We start from the raw sequence: 18439 nt of genomic DNA, 5'->3' as shown, positions 1-18439 counted from the left end.
AGAAGACCAATTAAATTATGAAACCGAAAAATTCGTTGCAGACATCCAACAGGCTGCTTGGAATAACACTCCAGAAATTAAAACTTCAACCAAAGGAATAAATTACCCGAAAGAAATCAAGGAAATGGTAGCTGAAAAACGAAAACTACGGAAAAAATGGCAGCAAAATAGAACACCTGAAAATAAGAATATCTTAAACAACATAACACAAAGGTTGAAGAGGGAAATTTTGGAAATTAAAAACAATTCCATAAATAACTATCTACGAAATTTAACAGACGACAAGAACACAGACTATTCGCTCTGGAAAGCCACTAAATACCTAAAACGATCCTGTCTACATAGTCCTCCGATAAGAAACATGCATGGAAGTTGGGCACGCAGCAACCTGGAGAAAGCAGAAGCATTCGCTGACCATTTAGAGAAAACTTTCAAACCAAACGAAAGTGAAATTGAACATACTTTACCGGACATAGACGGCGAAAATTCGACAATTCAATTAACAACTCCGAAAGAAGTCACCAACGTTATTAAAACTAACATCAAGCCAAATAAATCACCAGGCTATGATTTAATAACAGGGCAATTGCTGCACAATCTGCCAAGAAAGGGTATTATAAAGCTCACTAACTTAATCAATGCAGCATTTCGACTGAAATATGTCCCAGACGTTTGGAAAATGGCTGAAATAATAATGGTTCCAAAACCTGGAAAATCACCAAATGATATAAAAGCTTATCGACCTATCTCACTGTTACCGATGATAGCTAAGGTATTTGAAAAGCTCCTCTTGAAAAGATTAAAACCAATTATAGAGAGAAAAAACCTAATACCAACACACCAGTTTGGGTTTATTACCAAACATTCAACGATTGATCAAGTGCATAGAATAACAGATGTTATTGAAAAAGCCTATGAAGATAATAAAGTATGCTCAGCTGTATTCTTAGATGTAGCACAAGCTTTCGACAAGGTATGGCACAAAGGCCTCGTCCATAAGCTACAGAAAATATTACCGAAGCAACACACCGAACTATTAAAATCTTACATCACAGCCAGAATGTTTAGAGTGAAACAAGAGGAAGCTTACTCTACAATAAAAGAAGCTAAAGCAGGTGTACCACAAGGAAGTGTACTGGGGCCAATTCTGTACCTACTTTATACATGTGATATACCACAAATCGAAAACATTACAATGGCTACATTTGCTGATGATACTGCTATTCTTGCTGTCGGAAACAATAGCGAAGAAGCAACCCGAAACCTACAACAGGCTACTGACGCTATAAATAAATGGACCCAAATCTGGAAAATACAAATTAACCAAAACAAATCTGTGCATGTTCAATTCACCTATAAACAGGCCGCGCTTACACCATTGACCATAAACCACACTGTCATACCATACAGCAATAATGCTAAGTATCTCGGAATGACACTTGATGCAAAACTACGGTGGAAGGAACATGTCAAAAAGAAAAGAAAAGAACTTGAGTTAAAATATAGAAAAATGTATTGGCTAATTGGAAGAAAATCTCAATTAACTATACATAATAAATTACTTCTATATAAACAAATATTAAAACCTATATGGACATACGGAATACAATTATGGGGATGTTCCGCAAAAAGCAACATAAATCTAATACAAGTTTTCCAGAACAAAGTCCTAAGAAGCATCGTAGGTGCACCCAGATATTACCGGACCATTTATTTACATCGAGATCTTCAGATACCGACTGTCAATCAAGAAATTAAAAGAATTGCAAAGAGACATGAGGAGAGACTTCACTCTCATGTTAATTTCGAAGTATTACAACTCTTGGACAACACCAAAACCGGACGCAGACTCAAAAGGACCAAACCATTTGAACTTGTGTAGTGTGTTGTAGTGTAGTGCAGTGAGGTGCATTAGAAAAAACTCAAAGTGTTAAAACAATTATTATTATGTTAGAGACTATGTAGGACTGATGAGTCCTATTAGATATATACCTAGATTTAAGCTATTATAAGGACAAATTGTAGGTTAGTCGGCAACGACTAGTAACAATGTATATAATTATAAAAAAAAAAAAAAAAAAAAAAAAAAATTTCGTTTTACCTCCATTCACCGAGCCACATCATTTACCCTAAAATAGTATTATCAACGACTATGCCCAAAGATATAAACATAAGCTCCATTAGCACATCCAGGTATTCTCCAGCTCCTAGATAATGATGGCTTGGTCAGAAGATTAAGAAAGAGTAAAACTATTTGATCTAGTTTTGTTATAAGTAAGACTCAGTACACATTGAAAGGAGTGACTCTACGTCATTGAGCTCATTGAACATTGTAATGTGAGATCCGAAGCAAATTAGGATAAAAACAACTAGGTTATTAGTGTCAACTTAATTGACTTGCTATAATAAATAAACAAAAACATTGGGATAAAGAAGGTGTTGAAATAAAAGGTACCTGGTTTGTTTTACAAACATTTCGTTATTTAAACTCGTCACTCAGTATGTAACCGAATATCTATGAGATTGTCGTTCAGCTTCGACCTCTTTATCCGTTCTGGAGTCTTGCAAGTTGGCGCCTCTACGTTTTAAATCGGTTTTGACGAATGCCATTACCACAGCACAGATAGCTAGTATCACTATTATAACGATGAAGGTGCACAAATGGCCGACGGTGTTCCACATCTCTTCCAAGGCGTAAGTGGTGATAACCGACAGGAAATTGTAAGCGGCGTTGAAGGCGGACGAGCTGCAGGTTTCGGGCATAGGGTAGGTTATCTCCACCAGGTACTCGAACCCAACAATCAAGACAGGCGCAACAAAGAACCTAAAATATCCCGTAATTATATACGAATCGATTTCTAAACCACCCACTACTTACCCATACAACGGCATCGTGATATACGTCCCTATTCTGCTTTTGTACATGAAAGATACCATCACCCCCACATAGGATAATGCGGATCCTGCTAATATAATCACCCCCACTGACCTAGAATTGGATTAATAAAATATGATCACTACATAGTATAAAACAAAGTCGCCTTTTCTGTCCCTATATCCCTATGTGCGCTTAAATCTTTAAAACTACGCAACGGATTTTGATGCGGTTTTTTTCAGTAGATAGAGTGATTCAAGAGGAAGGTTTATATGTATAATACATGCATAATATACTAAGGCAACATTGCTAATTTTAGAGGTTTCTAACGTGATGTCGTAAATTAACCTATTTTTTTAGGCTTATTTAGCAATTAGCAAAAACGCTGCCTAACCCTACGAGTTAGATCAAATTAATGTACTACCGTATTGTACACAATAAAAAGGTCTACAAAAAAGTCCGCGATGGTATATGTTTATCTTTTAGGGATAACCCACATTAACCATTTTTATTGTTTACTTTTTACGTGAGAAAATGGCTTATTTACGAAGCTATTTTAAGCAATACGGCATTAATCCTTATCGAATTAAGTACCTTAAATACAGTGTGCAATTAATATAGATCAATATGGTTCCTTACAGCATGTAAATTAAACAAATATTTTCGGAGATATTACAAATTTAAAATTTGCGTTTAAAAATGTGTAATGTAATAAAAATTGTATGAATTTAGATATTCCAAAGATAGCAGGAAATCTTCATAGTAAGTATAGGGGAAGACGAATTGTTTTACTCCAAATTTAATGCGTGCAGGCCAAGGGCAGTAATGAATGAACCAAAAATACTGGATCGATTTTAATCATGTTTTCATTGAGTGACATAGGCATATATATTTTATGCCCGTGCAAAGTCGGAGCGGGCCGCTATGTTTTTATATACAACGTTCATATTTTTTCTGTAGTGTATTTAATTTAGTATCAGCATTGCACCCGTGCGAAGCCGGGGCGGGTCGCTAGTATGTGATAAAATAAAGTGTGGATTATTTTTCGTATCTGATATTAAGTAATACTTGTTCAGTGAATCCATACTATAACGCGTTCGAATGGTAGACGCCTATAGTATAGGTCATTCATTCTTTTAACTCCAGTTTATAATATTAATCGGTGAAATATCAATAGGATAAACAGGACTACAAATAGGGTATAAAAATATGACATGAGATATGAAAATATTTTAATATTGGTAGGAGTTTTCGTATACCACCACCTGACCTATAATACAACACAGAGAAAATATTGTTACTTAAGAAGTATTTTTTCATTTTCTTACTTGAATCGATGTGTTTTATCCAAGATGACTCCAATCAACATGCTAGCACCACAACCTCCCGCTAGTATGGCCAACAAACCGATATTACCGGCGTCACTTTCGTGACCCTGAAAGAACCGAACGTAAACTTGCAACGAATCTATTTCAGGATCATCAGACTTACAGGAAAATAGTACGTGTACATCAGGTTCTCCAGTACAACGGCAGCGTTCCAGATAGCGTTGGCCAAGCCCAGCGAAAACACCACCAACCAGAAATTGACGTTCTTCAACACCTCCTTCATGCCGTTGAAGTAACTGATGTTGGCCGACTCGTGATTGGTCCTCAGGATAAGCTGCGAGGGACTGGGCGGTAGGGCAGGTTTGGACCTGAAGACTGTGGTAAATTCCAAGTCCCCGATAGGATGTCCCGTCGATATACTCACATATCAGCACCAAAAGACACACGAGAGCGGTCAGTATGGCCTGGTAAAGGAATTTGTTGAACAACTGCTGCTCCATCTCGCTAGGGTCCTTGCTGGTAATCATGTATGGGGATATAACACACGCTAGTGCGGATCCTGAAACCCAAAAATGAATAGTTTTGATGTTCTTTGTCGTAAGATCGGCGAACGGTACCTAGTTGGATACCAAAAACACCCCAAGCACAAGCGGTTGATACTTCCTCCGAACCAAACCATGTCGTGGCCACTTTCGATGGGATACCACAGACGTACACTTGACCTATGGCGATCAGAGTTTGAGCCAGGAGAATGATCCAAAAAGTGCCTGGTTTGGTCGCTAGCAACTTCAACAGGTTACCAGCCAGCGTCAGCGCCATGGCGGACAACATGGTGAATTTCAAACTCTAAAAATAAAACAAACCCTCCTCTGTTGTTCTGCTAAAAAACTCTCGTATACTACATACGTATTTTTCAATCATAAAACTTATGGGGTAGAAGAAGACAAAGTAGGCGATGAAGAAAACGGAGCACGTCATATCCACCGACGTTTCCTCGACCCCGTAATACCTAGAACGCCCCAAAATGAACCCATAGCCCACTCGATCAAAACAACACTTACTTGATGACGACGCTAGCTATTATGGAGAACTCCAAGTCGGCCATGAAATTGATGATGCAGACCAGCACGAAGATCGTCAGAACTACCCATCGATATGCGGAAACCCCAACGGGATCAACGACGCCTTTCTCCATGGCTACACCGAACTGAATGCAAATTATCAAAAATCCTCTTTTAATAGCCATTTAATTTGATTTTCTAGTGGTGTGGAGTGCTCTTTTATCAGTGAGCGTCGAATTACCAAAAAAATCGATTGTCGAATTTTTATTTGTGACGGTGGTACAGAAATTTTAAGTATTCTAATGTACAATTGTTTAAATTACTACCGAAAAATGATATAGTGGAAATAATCGAGTGGTTTGAAAAAAAAATTAGAAACAATTTGTTTTATTAATGATAAACAATAACAACAACGTTGGTTATAATGTTAATTGATCTTATCTAAACAGATCTGTAGGCAAATAGTTACTATTGATAATTACATTGTGGTGTATGTGGTTTCGTCGAATAAAGTATGGTGTGGAATACAGTACCAAATTATCGGTGGTCAATAAATAAAAATACAGCATGTGGAAAATAAATTGTTTTAGATTTAGCTGTCTCTTAAGCCAGACAAGAGATTTACGAGGCGTCGACTGTTTGTGTCCTTCGTATATTGGCATCTCTTCTTCTCAAGTCGCTTTTTACGAATATGATAATAATTACTGTGCTGGCAAAGACAACGAAGGTAACCGCGAACGTGTAGGGGTACCCGATGGCATCGTACAGTACCTCCAACAGTAGGGTGGCTATAATACCTAGCAGATTATATGAGGCGTTAAAAGCTGACGTGCTGCAAGTCTCTGATATGGGATACGTTATTTCCACCAGGTACTCGAAGCCTACTATCAAAACTGGCGCCAAGAAGAACCTAAGGAAAGAAACACTCTTAAATTTGCTTGTCGATGGTTAAATCCAGGAAGGTAATCTCACCCAAAAAGTGGTATGGCGATAAAGGTACCGATTCTGCTCTCTTCGATTAGAGTAAAGACAACAGCTACGTAAGTGATGCAGGTACCCACCAGAAGCCCGATACAAACCTTCCTGAAAAAAGTTATGTTTTAACAGTGAGGAGAAAGTGAAGAGAATGATAAAAATTACTTAAATTGATGGGTTTTGTCCAGTATTATTCCAAATATTATGCTGCCGATGCATCCTCCTACGATAATTGTTATTAGTGCTATGAGGCCAGCGTCACTTTCACCTTTCTGCAAAACAGTTAAAAAAATTTAAATCAAAATTGTTTGAATAATACTTTCAGATAGGGATGTTGGCCACCGAAAAAAAAATTTTTTTTTTAATATCGATATATCGATACATTTTTTGCAATAAATATAAAAATATCGATACTTTTAAGAAAAAACGAAAATAGTGAAATATTAGCTTAACCTCTTAAAGAGTAATGAAATTTGTAATCGAACGTGTGAAAAAATATCGAAAAATATCAGCTAAAAATATCGATATATATCGATACATTTTTTGCAATAAATATAAAAATATCGATACTTTTAAGAAAAAACGAAAATAGTGAAATATTAGCTTAACCTCTTAAAGAGTAATGAAATTTGTAATCGAACGTGTGAAAAAATATCGGAAAATATCAGCTAAAAATATCGATATATATCGATACATTTTTTGCAATAAATATAAAAATATCGATATTTTTAAGAAAAAACAAAAATAGTGAAATATTAGCTTAACCTCTTAAAGAGTAATGAAATTTGTAATCGAACGTGTGAAAAAATATCGAAAAATATCAGCTAAAAATATCGATATATATCGATACATTTTTTGCAATAAATATAAAAATATCGATACTTTTAAGAAAAAACGAAAATAGTGAAATATTAGCTTAACCTCTTAAAGAGTAATGAAATTTGTAATCGAACGTGTGAAAAAATATCGAAAAATATCAGCTAAAAATATCGATATATATCGATACATTTTTTGCAATAAATATAAAAATATCGATATTTTTAAGAAAAAACAAAAATAGTGAAATATTAGCTTAACCTCTTAAAGAGTAATGAAATTTGTAATCGAACGTGTGAAAAAATATCGAAAAATATCAGCTAAAAATATCGATATATATCGATACATTTTTTGCAATAAATATAAAAATATCGATACTTTTAAGAAAAAACAAAAATAGTGAAATATTAGCTTAACCTCTTAAAGAGTAATGAAATTTGTAATCGAACGTGTGAAAAAATATCGAAAAATATCAGCTAAAAATATCGATATATATCGATACATTTTTTGCAATAAATATAAAAATATCGATATTTTTAAGAAAAAACAAAAATAGTGAAATATTAGCTTAACCTCTTAAAGAGTAATGAAATTTGTAATCGAACGTGTGAAAAAATATCGGAAAATATCGGCTAAAAAAATATCGATATATCGATACATTTTTTGCAATAAATATAAAAATATCGATATTTTTAAGAAAAAACAAAAATAGTGAAATATTAGCTTAACCTCTTAAAGAGTAATGAAGTTTGTGATCGAACGTGTGAAAAAATATCGAAAAATATCAGCTAAAAATATCGATATATATCGATACATTTTTTGCAATAAATATAAAAATATCGATATTTTTAAGAAAAAACAAAAATAGTGAAATATTAGCTTAACCTCTTAAAGAGTAATGAAGTTTGTGATCGAACGTGTGAAAAAATATCGAAAAATATCAGCTAAAAATATCGATATATATCGATACATTTTTTGCAATAAATATAAAAATATCGATACTTTTAAGAAAAAACGAAAATAGTGAAATATTAGCTTAACCTCTTAAAGAGTAATGAAATTTGTAATCGAACGTGTGAAAAAATATCGAAAAATATCAGCTAAAAATATCGATATATATCGATACATTTTTTGCAATAAATATAAAAATATCGATATTTTTAAGAAAAAACAAAAATAGTGAAATATTAGCTTAACCTCTTAAAGAGTAATGAAATTTGTAATCGAACGTGTGAAAAAATATCGAAAAATATCAGCTAAAAATATCGATATATATCGATACATTTTTTGCAATAAATATAAAAATATCGATACTTTTAAGAAAAAACGAAAATAGTGAAATATTAGCTTAACCTCTTAAAGAGTAATGAAATTTGTAATCGAACGTGTGAAAAAATATCGAAAAATATCAGCTAAAAATATCGATATATATCGATACATTTTTTGCAATAAATATAAAAATATCGATATTTTTAAGAAAAAACAAAAATAGTGAAATATTAGCTTAACCTCTTAAAGAGTAATGAAATTTGTAATCGAACGTGTGAAAAAATATCGAAAAATATCAGCTAAAAATATCGATATATATCGATACATTTTTTGCAATAAATATAAAAATATCGATATTTTTAAGAAAAAACAAAAATAGTGAAATATTAGCTTAACCTCTTAAAGAGTAATGAAATTTGTAATCGAACGTGTGAAAAAATATCGGAAAATATCGGCTAAAAAAATATCGATATATCGATACATTTTTTGCAATAAATATAAAAATATCGATATTTTTAAGAAAAAACAAAAATAGTGAAATATTAGCTTAACCTCTTAAAGAGTAATGAAGTTTGTGATCGAACGTGTGAAAAAATATCGAAAAATATCAGCTAAAAATATCGATATATATCGATACATTTTTTGCAATAAATATAAAAATATCGATATTTTTAAGAAAAAACAAAAATAGTGAAATATTAGCTTAACCTCTTAAAGAGTAATGAAATTTGTAATCGAACGTGTGAAAAAATATCGGAAAATATCGGCTAAAAAAATATCGATATATCGATACATTTTTTGCAATAAATATAAAAATATCGATATTTTTAAGAAAAAACAAAAATAGTGAAATATTAGCTTAACCTCTTAAAGAGTAATGAAATTTGTAATCGAACGTGTGAAAAAATATCGAAAAATATCAGCTAAAAATATCGATATATATCGATACATTTTTTGCAATAAATATAAAAATATCGATATTTTTAAGAAAAAACAAAAATAGTGAAATATTAGCTTAACCTCTTAAAGAGTAATGAAATTTGTAATCGAACGTGTGAAAAAATATCGGAAAATATCGGCTAAAAAAATATCGATATATCGATACATTTTTTGCAATAAATATAAAAATATCGATACTTTTAAGAAAAAACGAAAATAGTGAAATATTAGCTTAACCTCTTAAAGAGTAATGAAATTTGTAATCGAACGTGTGAAAAAATATCGGAAAATATCGGCTAAAAAAATATCGATATATCGATACATTTTTTGCAATAAATATAAAAATATCGATATTTTTAAGAAAAAACAAAAATAGTGAAATATTAGCTTAACCTCTTAAAGAGTAATGAAATTTGTAATCGAACGTGTGAAAAAATATCGGAAAATATCGGCTAAAAAAATATCGATATATCGATACATTTTTTGCAATAAATATAAAAATATCGATATTTTTAAGAAAAAACAAAAATAGTGAAATATTAGCTTAACCTCTTAAAGAGTAATGAAATTTGTAATCGAACGTGTGAAAAAATATCGGAAAATATCGGCTAAAAAAATATCGATATATCGATACATTTTTTGCAATAAATATAAAAATATCGATATTTTTAAGAAAAAACAAAAATAGTGAAATATTAGCTTAACCTCTTAAAGAGTAATGAAATTTGTGATCGAACGTGTGACAAAATATCGAAAAATATCAGCTAAAAAAATATCGATATATCGATACATTTTTTGCAATAAATATAAAAATATCGATATTTTTAAGAAAAAACAAAAATAGTGAAATATTAGCTTAACCTCTTAAAGAGTAATGAAATTTGTGATCGAACGTGTGAAAAAATATCGAAAAATATCAGCTAAAAATATCGATATATATCGATACATTTTTTGCAATAAATATAAAAATATCGATATTTTTAAGAAAAAACAAAAATAGTGAAATATTAGCTTAACCTCTTAAAGAGTAATGAAATTTGTAATCGAACGTGTGAAAAAATATCGGAAAATATCGGCTAAAAAAATATCGATATATCGATACATTTTTTGCAATAAATATAAAAATATCGATATTTTTAAGAAAAAGCAAAAATAGTGAAATATTAGCTTAACCTCTTAAAGAGTAATGAAATTTGTAATCGAACGTGTGAAAAAATATCGAAAAATATCAGCTAAAAAATATCGATATATAGATATTTTTTCTGTATCCTTACTTTCAAACGCAATTATTTATCAATTGATAGCGTCTGAGTAATTTAGTTCTGTCTGGTTGATCTCATTTCGTCCTATATATCGAGGAAAATCATGAGGTTGATACCTCCTTAATCAAAAAGTATTTGAAGGTACATTTACCAGGTGTGCTGAAAAGTCAATATCGTTTTTTTTTTCGAGAATAAAACTACATAATTTTCACAAAAGGTGAGAATATATTTATTCAAATTATTGGCCATTTGATTCTATACATCTTGCCCATCTTTCAGGTAATTTATGGATGCCATCCCAAAAAAAAACTGTCTGTCCTTTAAGCAAAACTATTCATCGAGCCATTTTGTAGCTTCTTCGAAATTCACAAAATACTGTTCTGCAAGTGCGTGGCCTAATGATGCAAAAGGTTGATAGATCTGGAGAGTATGACGGGTGTGATAATATATCCCATCCAAGTGTTTTCAACTCTTCCTTGAATATCTTCTCTTTTCCATTCGCATGTCATTCAATTGATGTGGCACCCATCATCCCATCTGTTGAATATCCCTTATAGCTAGTAATCTGTTGCTAACCGTTTCTTGGGCTATATTTAACGCTTTTGCCAATTGTTTTTGATTTTGAGTTGGGTCTTCATCCAACAACTGTTGCAGTTTTACATCTTCAAAATATTTCGGTCTACCAGAACGTTCTTTGTATGGCACATCGATATCACCTCTTTCGAATTTTCGAAACCATGCCTCACACATTTTTAAAGTTAGAACATACTTGTCGTAATGTTCTAATAAAATAAAATAATAATTTAATCTATTAACGTTATAAAAAGCTGATCACACTTTTCACGCATCACACGAAGTGAACCAATCGGATTCCGTCTCGGCTCTTAACATAGCGATCAAAACAAGTAATATATTAAAAGTAGCGACATCTACATGTTGGACGTCGCGATACATTTCCCCAAAATTTCCTATACAGTTAAATATCTATACATATCTAAATATCTATACAATATCTAACAGGCAAGTGACAATATAAATAATTGGACACAAGTTTGGAAAATTGCTTTGTTTGTTTTGCATCAAGATTTTTTTTGCGAGTTCCGAGATATTTAGCGTTGTTGCTATACGGAATGATAGTGTAGCGACCTTGAGCATGTCGAATTTTATATCGTGAAATAACGGTCTACAAAATACCCAGAAATATAATCCCAGATGTTGAACACGGGCGGGGTGCCAACTGGAACCCGACAACGAATAGCTGGCGGCAACCCCGAGACGTTTATCTGGGATATTATTGAAGGGTATTTCGATCATTCAGTGCTCAACCCTCGTTTGGTTAAGACGTGCCACCATCGACTGCCCAAGCCTCGTCTTCAGGTAACTCCGCTGCCATCCGTTTTATTATTTGTATTTTCACATTTTTTTATATTGCCAATAAATAACGGTCACATTATGTAAACACCACTGTTTCATTTCGTTTTACCTCCATTCACCGAGCCACATCATTTTACCCTAAAATAGTATTATTTAATGTTATTGGTGCTTGTACGGTCTGTTTATAGGTGAACTGCACATGTACAGATTTACTTTCATTCATTCTAATAATTAAATAATAAAAAAAATGAAGGAAAACATGACGAAACTTACAGGGAAATAATGTAGGTACAGCGTATTCAACAATATCCCGAAGGCATTCCAGAATCCATTGGCCAAGCCCAACGAGAAAACTATAAGCCAGAAGTTAGCGTTCCTCGCGATCTCCTTCATGGTGGTGAAGAAATTCGAAATAGAAGCATCGCTGTCCTGTTGCAGGTCAACCTGCGACTGACTGGGCGGTACCGCTGGCTTCGATCTGAAAACTTTTCCGGATTATTCAGCGCTGAGCTTTGTCGATGGTCCGGTGGTACTTACAAAATATCACTACAACCAACGCGGAACAACTCATTATGGACTGATACAGGAACATGTTGAAGAGTTGAGTTTTAATCGACTCGCCGGAATCGTTCTTTACGATGTAGGGTGACTGGACGCAGCCCAGGGCTGTGCCCAGTTGCATGCCGAGAACTCCGATGGCACAAGCAGTGGATACCTCTTCCGCTCCGAACCATGTGGTGGCCAGTTTGGACGGTATGCTGTAGAGATAGACCTGACCCACGGCTATCACGGTTTGCGATAATAAAATTAGCCAGAACTGGTGGGGCTCGGTGGCCAAAAGCTTCAGCAAATTACCGACGAGGGTCAGTAACATTGCTGAGATAACTGTCAGCTTCAGGTCCTGAAATACAGAGTAATTAATAATAAGTAATTAAGATGGACATCTGTTTATTTGGTTTTTTCTCATGTGATAAACGTGTTGCACTACAGGGAAGCGAACAAACAATTATTATTTGCTAATTCTATGGTTGTATTTTCATTTGTTAATAAATAAGTTAATTTCTTATATAACAGGTGAATTGAAAAGTCCCCGGCCTACCGTAGTAAAAAACATTTTTTGGCAAAATTAATTTTTTTTATTCAACATAATTCCCTTCGAGGGTGATACACTGATTATAGCGAGCCACCAACTTTTCGATACCATTTTTGTAGTACGATTTGTCCTTTGCTTCAAAGCCTTGTCCTTGCCTTGTCCTTGCCTTCATAGGCCTCAGTTTCGGCGATCACCACTTCATTCGACGAAAATTTCGTCCCAGTGAGCATACTTTTGAGATCTGAGACCTGGAAATAGTCCCTGGCGGCCATATCTATAGAATACGGTGGATGAGGAAGCAATTCGAAGCCCAATTCGTGGATTTTTGACATCGTTTTCACTGACTTGTGACACGGCGCATTGTCTTGGTGAAGCAACGCTTTCTTTTTCTTCAACGTTTAGTTGATATCTTTAGAGTGTCTGCTATTTCATTCAATTTCAATTTACGGTCATTCAAAATCATATTGTGGATTTTTTAATATTTTTGTCGGTAACAACCTCTTTTGGGCGTCCATTGCGTTCACTGTCTTTGGTGCTCATTTCATCACGTCTAAACCTAGCATACTCTTTCCTTGATGGTTGATTTTCCTGGGTCAGTGTCCGGAAACTCGGCATCGAGCCAAGTTTTTGCTTCAACTGTATTTTTTCCCTTCAAAAAGCAATATTTTATCAACATGCGAAATTCCTGTTTATCCATTATTTTCATAATAACAAAAGTTGCTTCACTCAAAATGCTATAATTCACAAACTAATGATCCGACAGCTGTTAAATTTATACACGCATTTTTTGAGGGTTAGGGCTAACTAAAAAACATATGGATTTAATTCTAGTAGCGCCATCTATATGTTAGACCGGGCACTTTTCAATTGACCTGTTATGGTTACAAAAATTTAATGAAATTCGGACAAAAATTGCAAAACATTGGTTTTTTATTGGTAATCGAAAAAATGAATGAATTATAGTGAAGTTGAGACGACAAATTGAGTTGAATATTAGTATATATTAATTCCATTAAGAATCTGTGAGTATACTTGATATTACTGGATATTACCAAACTATGAATAAAAAATTATAATGTATTCTATATAATGTATATATAATGTAGATGTAACTATGTCAAAAAAGGACGAGGACAGGGTAATATTTAAAGTTCCCATAATGGCAGATATTGTAAGATAATGGGCATATGGCAAAATGAATAATTGGAAAGAAAGAAAAAAGAGAGGGAATCCCTCAAATTTGAAACGCACGTACAAAGTTTTCACATTTTTTTATCTAAAACAATCAGATATTTGTGTATAATGTTACTATTGAGCTGATGTGTTAGAAAATCGAAAATAGTTCAGTGTAAAAGCCATTCAGTTTGCTTTTTAAGCACTAATCATATCATATGAGAAGGCGTAGAAATGCCGAAAGCTGCTGCTTCTATGGTGTAATGGGTAGAGCGTTCAGCTTACACGCGGGGGTCGCGGGTTCGATTCCCGACGAGGGCAACAACTTTTTGTTGTTCTAGTTTGATTAGAACATTTGTCAAATCATCTAGACTAGGTAGCGGACACCGAGGTATGGACCGTTCATTATTTTCAATCATCGTTTCTTTATTCCTATTGTTCCTCATACGGACTACACCTCTACTTGGCCTACCCATTGTAATAGTTAATAAAATAACTGCATAATTTATTGAGCAAATATCTAACACTAAAAAGAGAAAAATAAAATATTTTTAGCAAAAAGAAGGAACAGACTTAACAGTATGCCTTAATAAAACGAGCCTAAACAATATAAAAATAATAATATAATTTTGCGACATATACACAAAATTAAATTAGAAACAAAACAAATCTAATTTGTAAATAGATAAATAGGTTTTGGTAGGTATTAAGCTAAATTGTGTGTATATAGTAAAATATAAAATATGTGTAGTAGACAGGTTAAAAAAGGTCTTTGTTAATTTTTATTTAGTTATTACGACTTTTAGTTATTAAGTTTAATTATTTTTTACTTTTTAGTGAGTTGATTATTTACTTTTTTGGATTCAATTTTTTGGTTAGAAATGTTTTTTTATTTTAATTTCAGGAATACATACTGTAAGATATAATACAATCTGAAAAGTCTCTGACAAAATGTCCTCGTTTTTGCGCCATGCGCACTTTCAGCTACTGAAATCGTATCTCACAGACAGACATTTTATTGTCAAATAGAGTGACGAATACACTGACCTACACCCAATATATTGTTCTTGGCCCATTGTTATATCTATTGTATACAGCTGACCTACCGACCTCAAGAAACACTACTATTGCAACATATGCTGACGATACAGCGGTTTTATCATCACCCGAGGATCCAAAATCAGCCACAGGAAACCACAAGTTCATCTTAACAAAGTCGAATTGTGGTTGAAAACGTGGGGTATCAAAGCAAATGAGACGAAATCTACCCATGTGACATCCACCCTTTGCAGAAGAACATGACCCTCAGTAAAATTGAATAATCATAAACTTCCGCAAGCAGACAATGTTAAATATCTGGGAGTGCATTTCGATCGACGATTGACATGGAAAAAACATATAGTTACAAAACGCAAACAGCTTGAGCTTAAACCAAACCAACTGTACTGGCTGATGGGGCGTAAATCTAAATTATCATTAGATAACAAGGTTTTGCCGTATAAGTCAATACTATAATAGGACCATTTGGACCTATGGTATTGAATTGTGGGGTACTACTAGCAAATCTAACATAGATATCCTTCAGAGGTTCCAGAATAAAGTGTTGAGAGTCATCGTCGATGCCGCATATTACGTGTCCAACAAACTGATCCAGAACGATATCCCTATAAAACCCATACAGAGTGTGATTTGGAGTGTTAGTGCGAAGTACTCTGAAAGACTATTAGTGCATCTCAATGCACTCGCCAACCACTTAAATGTGTGGGATTACAGTGAAGTGCATAGGCTCAAACGCAAACTATTATACGAACTTATTAATAGATGTAGAAGATATAGAAGAGATATATATAGAGCTCACTTACTGAAGTGATTTATGACATGTCAGGATAGTTATATTATACAACGGAAATCATATAATAATACTTATTGCCCACGGGCAGATTGTTGACGTTCTAAGAGATTAATAAAAAAACCGTCCTCGTAACATTATATCATTACTCTTACCAACATAATTAAAAACAAAAAATAAATCAACACATCTCCCACCCTATAAAACCGAGTACTCACATATTTTTCGATTAAATAGCCAATCGGATAGAACAACAATATATACGAAATGAAAAACACCAGTCCCGTCAGGTCGACGTAGAAATCCTCGACGTCGTAGTACCTAAAACATCGCCAGTCATTTCCCACTCTCGTCAACTCTTCCCACACTCACTTCGATACTATGTTCGATATGATGGAGAACTGCAGCAGTTGCATGAAGTTCAGGATGGAGATCAGGTCGAATATGGCCAAGATGACCCATCGGTACTTGAGCACCTTTATTAGCGGTACGGTTTTCGCACCTCCATCGTTAAGAACGCACAAATCGGGCTCCATTTCGGTCACGGAAAACTGACGCGGAGCTGTCGTGTCGCGAAACAATAGCGAGCACTCATGTCCGACGTTATCGAGCACTCGAAAGGAATAAAAACCTGATAGATATTACATGTTTCGATTACGGTGATGTCAGCGTTTATTTAGCGAAGGATGGGGAATAAATTATGCGCGAAATTTCGTTCACGGTCGTCTATAAAATAAGATGTTTTAGTTGAAACGTTCCGACTCGGTATGTATCTATAATCCCCAGTAGTTGAGTCACCTTTAATATTTCAACATTGTTCTTTTATGTACGACGGTTTGCTGATGACGAATCGGGATTATGTTGAAATACCAGATAACATGAACAATTAATGTATCGCTTTTTATGTCTACAAAACTATGGTGTCCTTTATTTAATTATTTTTTCGGCATTTTTATCTGGATTAATTTGATTATTCGGTCGGTCTTCTTGAAACTGCTACAAAATATTTGTTTTACATATTAAAATGACTAATACACCTGGTGTACTGGAAATCTATTACCGGTTATTTTTGAAAATAAAAACTACATCATTTTCAAGAAAATATTTTCATTTTACCGTGTCTTCGGGCCCATGCTGGAAGTTTGTGGATCTGTTCTGTTGATCGGTAAAAAGGAATGGAATTTTTCTATGGAATGGAATAATACTCCACGAATGTGGTATTTTAATATATTGTTATTTTTAAATAATATACTATAATAAAGATAGACAATACAATAGAACTCAAACAAAACCTAAGAACTAAAGATATATAATAACCATAAATACTAAATAAAAATTAAACATATACCTAATCATAGAAAAAAAAACTAATCCTTGACATAATTAAAAATGATCGCATAACTACTATAGCAAAAATCAAAAATGAATAAAATAAATGCGTTATTTACTATTGAATAGAAATATGTTTTAACAAAAATCGAAAGAGTAATCGAAATATTACCTATTAATGCAATAAAAACATTCAAACGTATTTTACTATTTATCATTCACAATTTTTATCTTTTTACCCTATAACATTAACAATAGCCGGCTTGGTGGCGCAGTGGTAAAGGCGATGGGACGGTCCTCCTACTGTTGCGATAGCCGCTGTTTCGAATCCCGCTGGGGCATGGTCGTAAATTTATGTTTGTGATTGTTTAAAATTTGTGAATGTTCTAGGCAAGAGAGTAAAATCCGACAAGGAAAATGATCCCAGTAACGCCAGTAATCAGGCTGGGTAAGACCGGATGTCTTCTGGGATAATTGGTCACTCGCCAGTCGGTAGGCTTAATGGTGAGGACCGTGGTTCGGAGCCCACGTTAAACTGTAGGTCGAGTCTAGATAAACCCATAGTTCGTAAAAGGAGACTTTAAAATATTAACAATTTTGAAAAATATCGTTCCAAAATGCTGCTATATTAATGTACAATATATTGTTATTTGCAAGCAAACTACCAAACAAATCATAAAACCAAACAAATCATAATCAAAAAATATATATTTTTGTTAAGGTCGCGGCTAGGACGACAGAGCCAGAACGTTAATAAAAATCAGTCGAATGAAACTAGGAGATCCAAAAATAGTAACTAAAAGTACACGACTGAAACAGTCGATATAAACAGTACATAGTAGCAAAATCAGTTGGTCGGAAAATAGCGACTGAAAACGATATTAAAATGTAGTCAATTACTAAACAGTCGATAGTCGTTTTCAGTCGATAGTTCCCAACGCTACTAAAAATATTTGTTTTTACTAACAATAAATGTTTAACTTTAGAAATGGCAAATACCAAAAACCCTGCTTTTTTCTTTAGACCATTAGATTGGTCAGTTATAAATCATTCCTAAAATATCGTAAGTACTTTTGCAGATACCATTTCAAAGGAG

At 33.5% G+C, this 18439-nt stretch overlaps 2 protein-coding genes across 2 annotated transcripts; both read right to left on the bottom strand.

Annotated features, from left to right (window-relative positions):
* Positions 1–2459: 2459 nt before the first annotated feature.
* Positions 2460–5542, bottom strand: LOC143199385 (choline/ethanolamine transporter flvcr2a). The gene is made up of 8 exons (XM_076409169.1): positions 5265–5542; positions 5110–5212; positions 4821–5049; positions 4628–4762; positions 4367–4578; positions 4204–4310; positions 2879–2989; positions 2460–2824 (listed from the first exon to the last, which is right to left on the bottom strand). The coding sequence occupies exons 1-8, from the start codon at positions 5447–5449 to the stop codon at positions 2497–2499; spliced, it is 1410 nt and encodes a 469-aa protein (XP_076265284.1). The 5' UTR covers positions 5450–5542; the 3' UTR covers positions 2460–2496.
* Positions 5543–5635: 93 nt separating this feature from the next.
* On the bottom strand, positions 5636–16665 carry LOC143199388 (putative MFS-type transporter C09D4.1). The gene is made up of 7 exons (XM_076409176.1): positions 16387–16665; positions 16233–16335; positions 12437–12800; positions 12173–12384; positions 6405–6511; positions 6237–6347; positions 5636–6174 (listed from the first exon to the last, which is right to left on the bottom strand). Exons 1-7 carry the CDS (start codon positions 16548–16550, stop codon positions 5886–5888), a joined length of 1350 nt encoding a protein of 449 aa, XP_076265291.1. The 5' UTR covers positions 16551–16665; the 3' UTR covers positions 5636–5885.
* Between the last annotated feature and the right edge of the window lie 1774 nt (positions 16666–18439).

The sequence above is a fragment of the Rhynchophorus ferrugineus genome, unplaced genomic scaffold, assembly GCF_030347505.1.
Source record: "Rhynchophorus ferrugineus isolate W39M unplaced genomic scaffold, kcgeb_rfMv2 rfM7, whole genome shotgun sequence".
Classification (NCBI taxonomy): Eukaryota; Metazoa; Arthropoda; class Insecta; order Coleoptera; family Curculionidae; genus Rhynchophorus; species Rhynchophorus ferrugineus.
The sequence above is the reverse complement of the archived record's forward strand: the minus strand, read 5'-3'. Positions and strand labels throughout refer to the sequence as shown.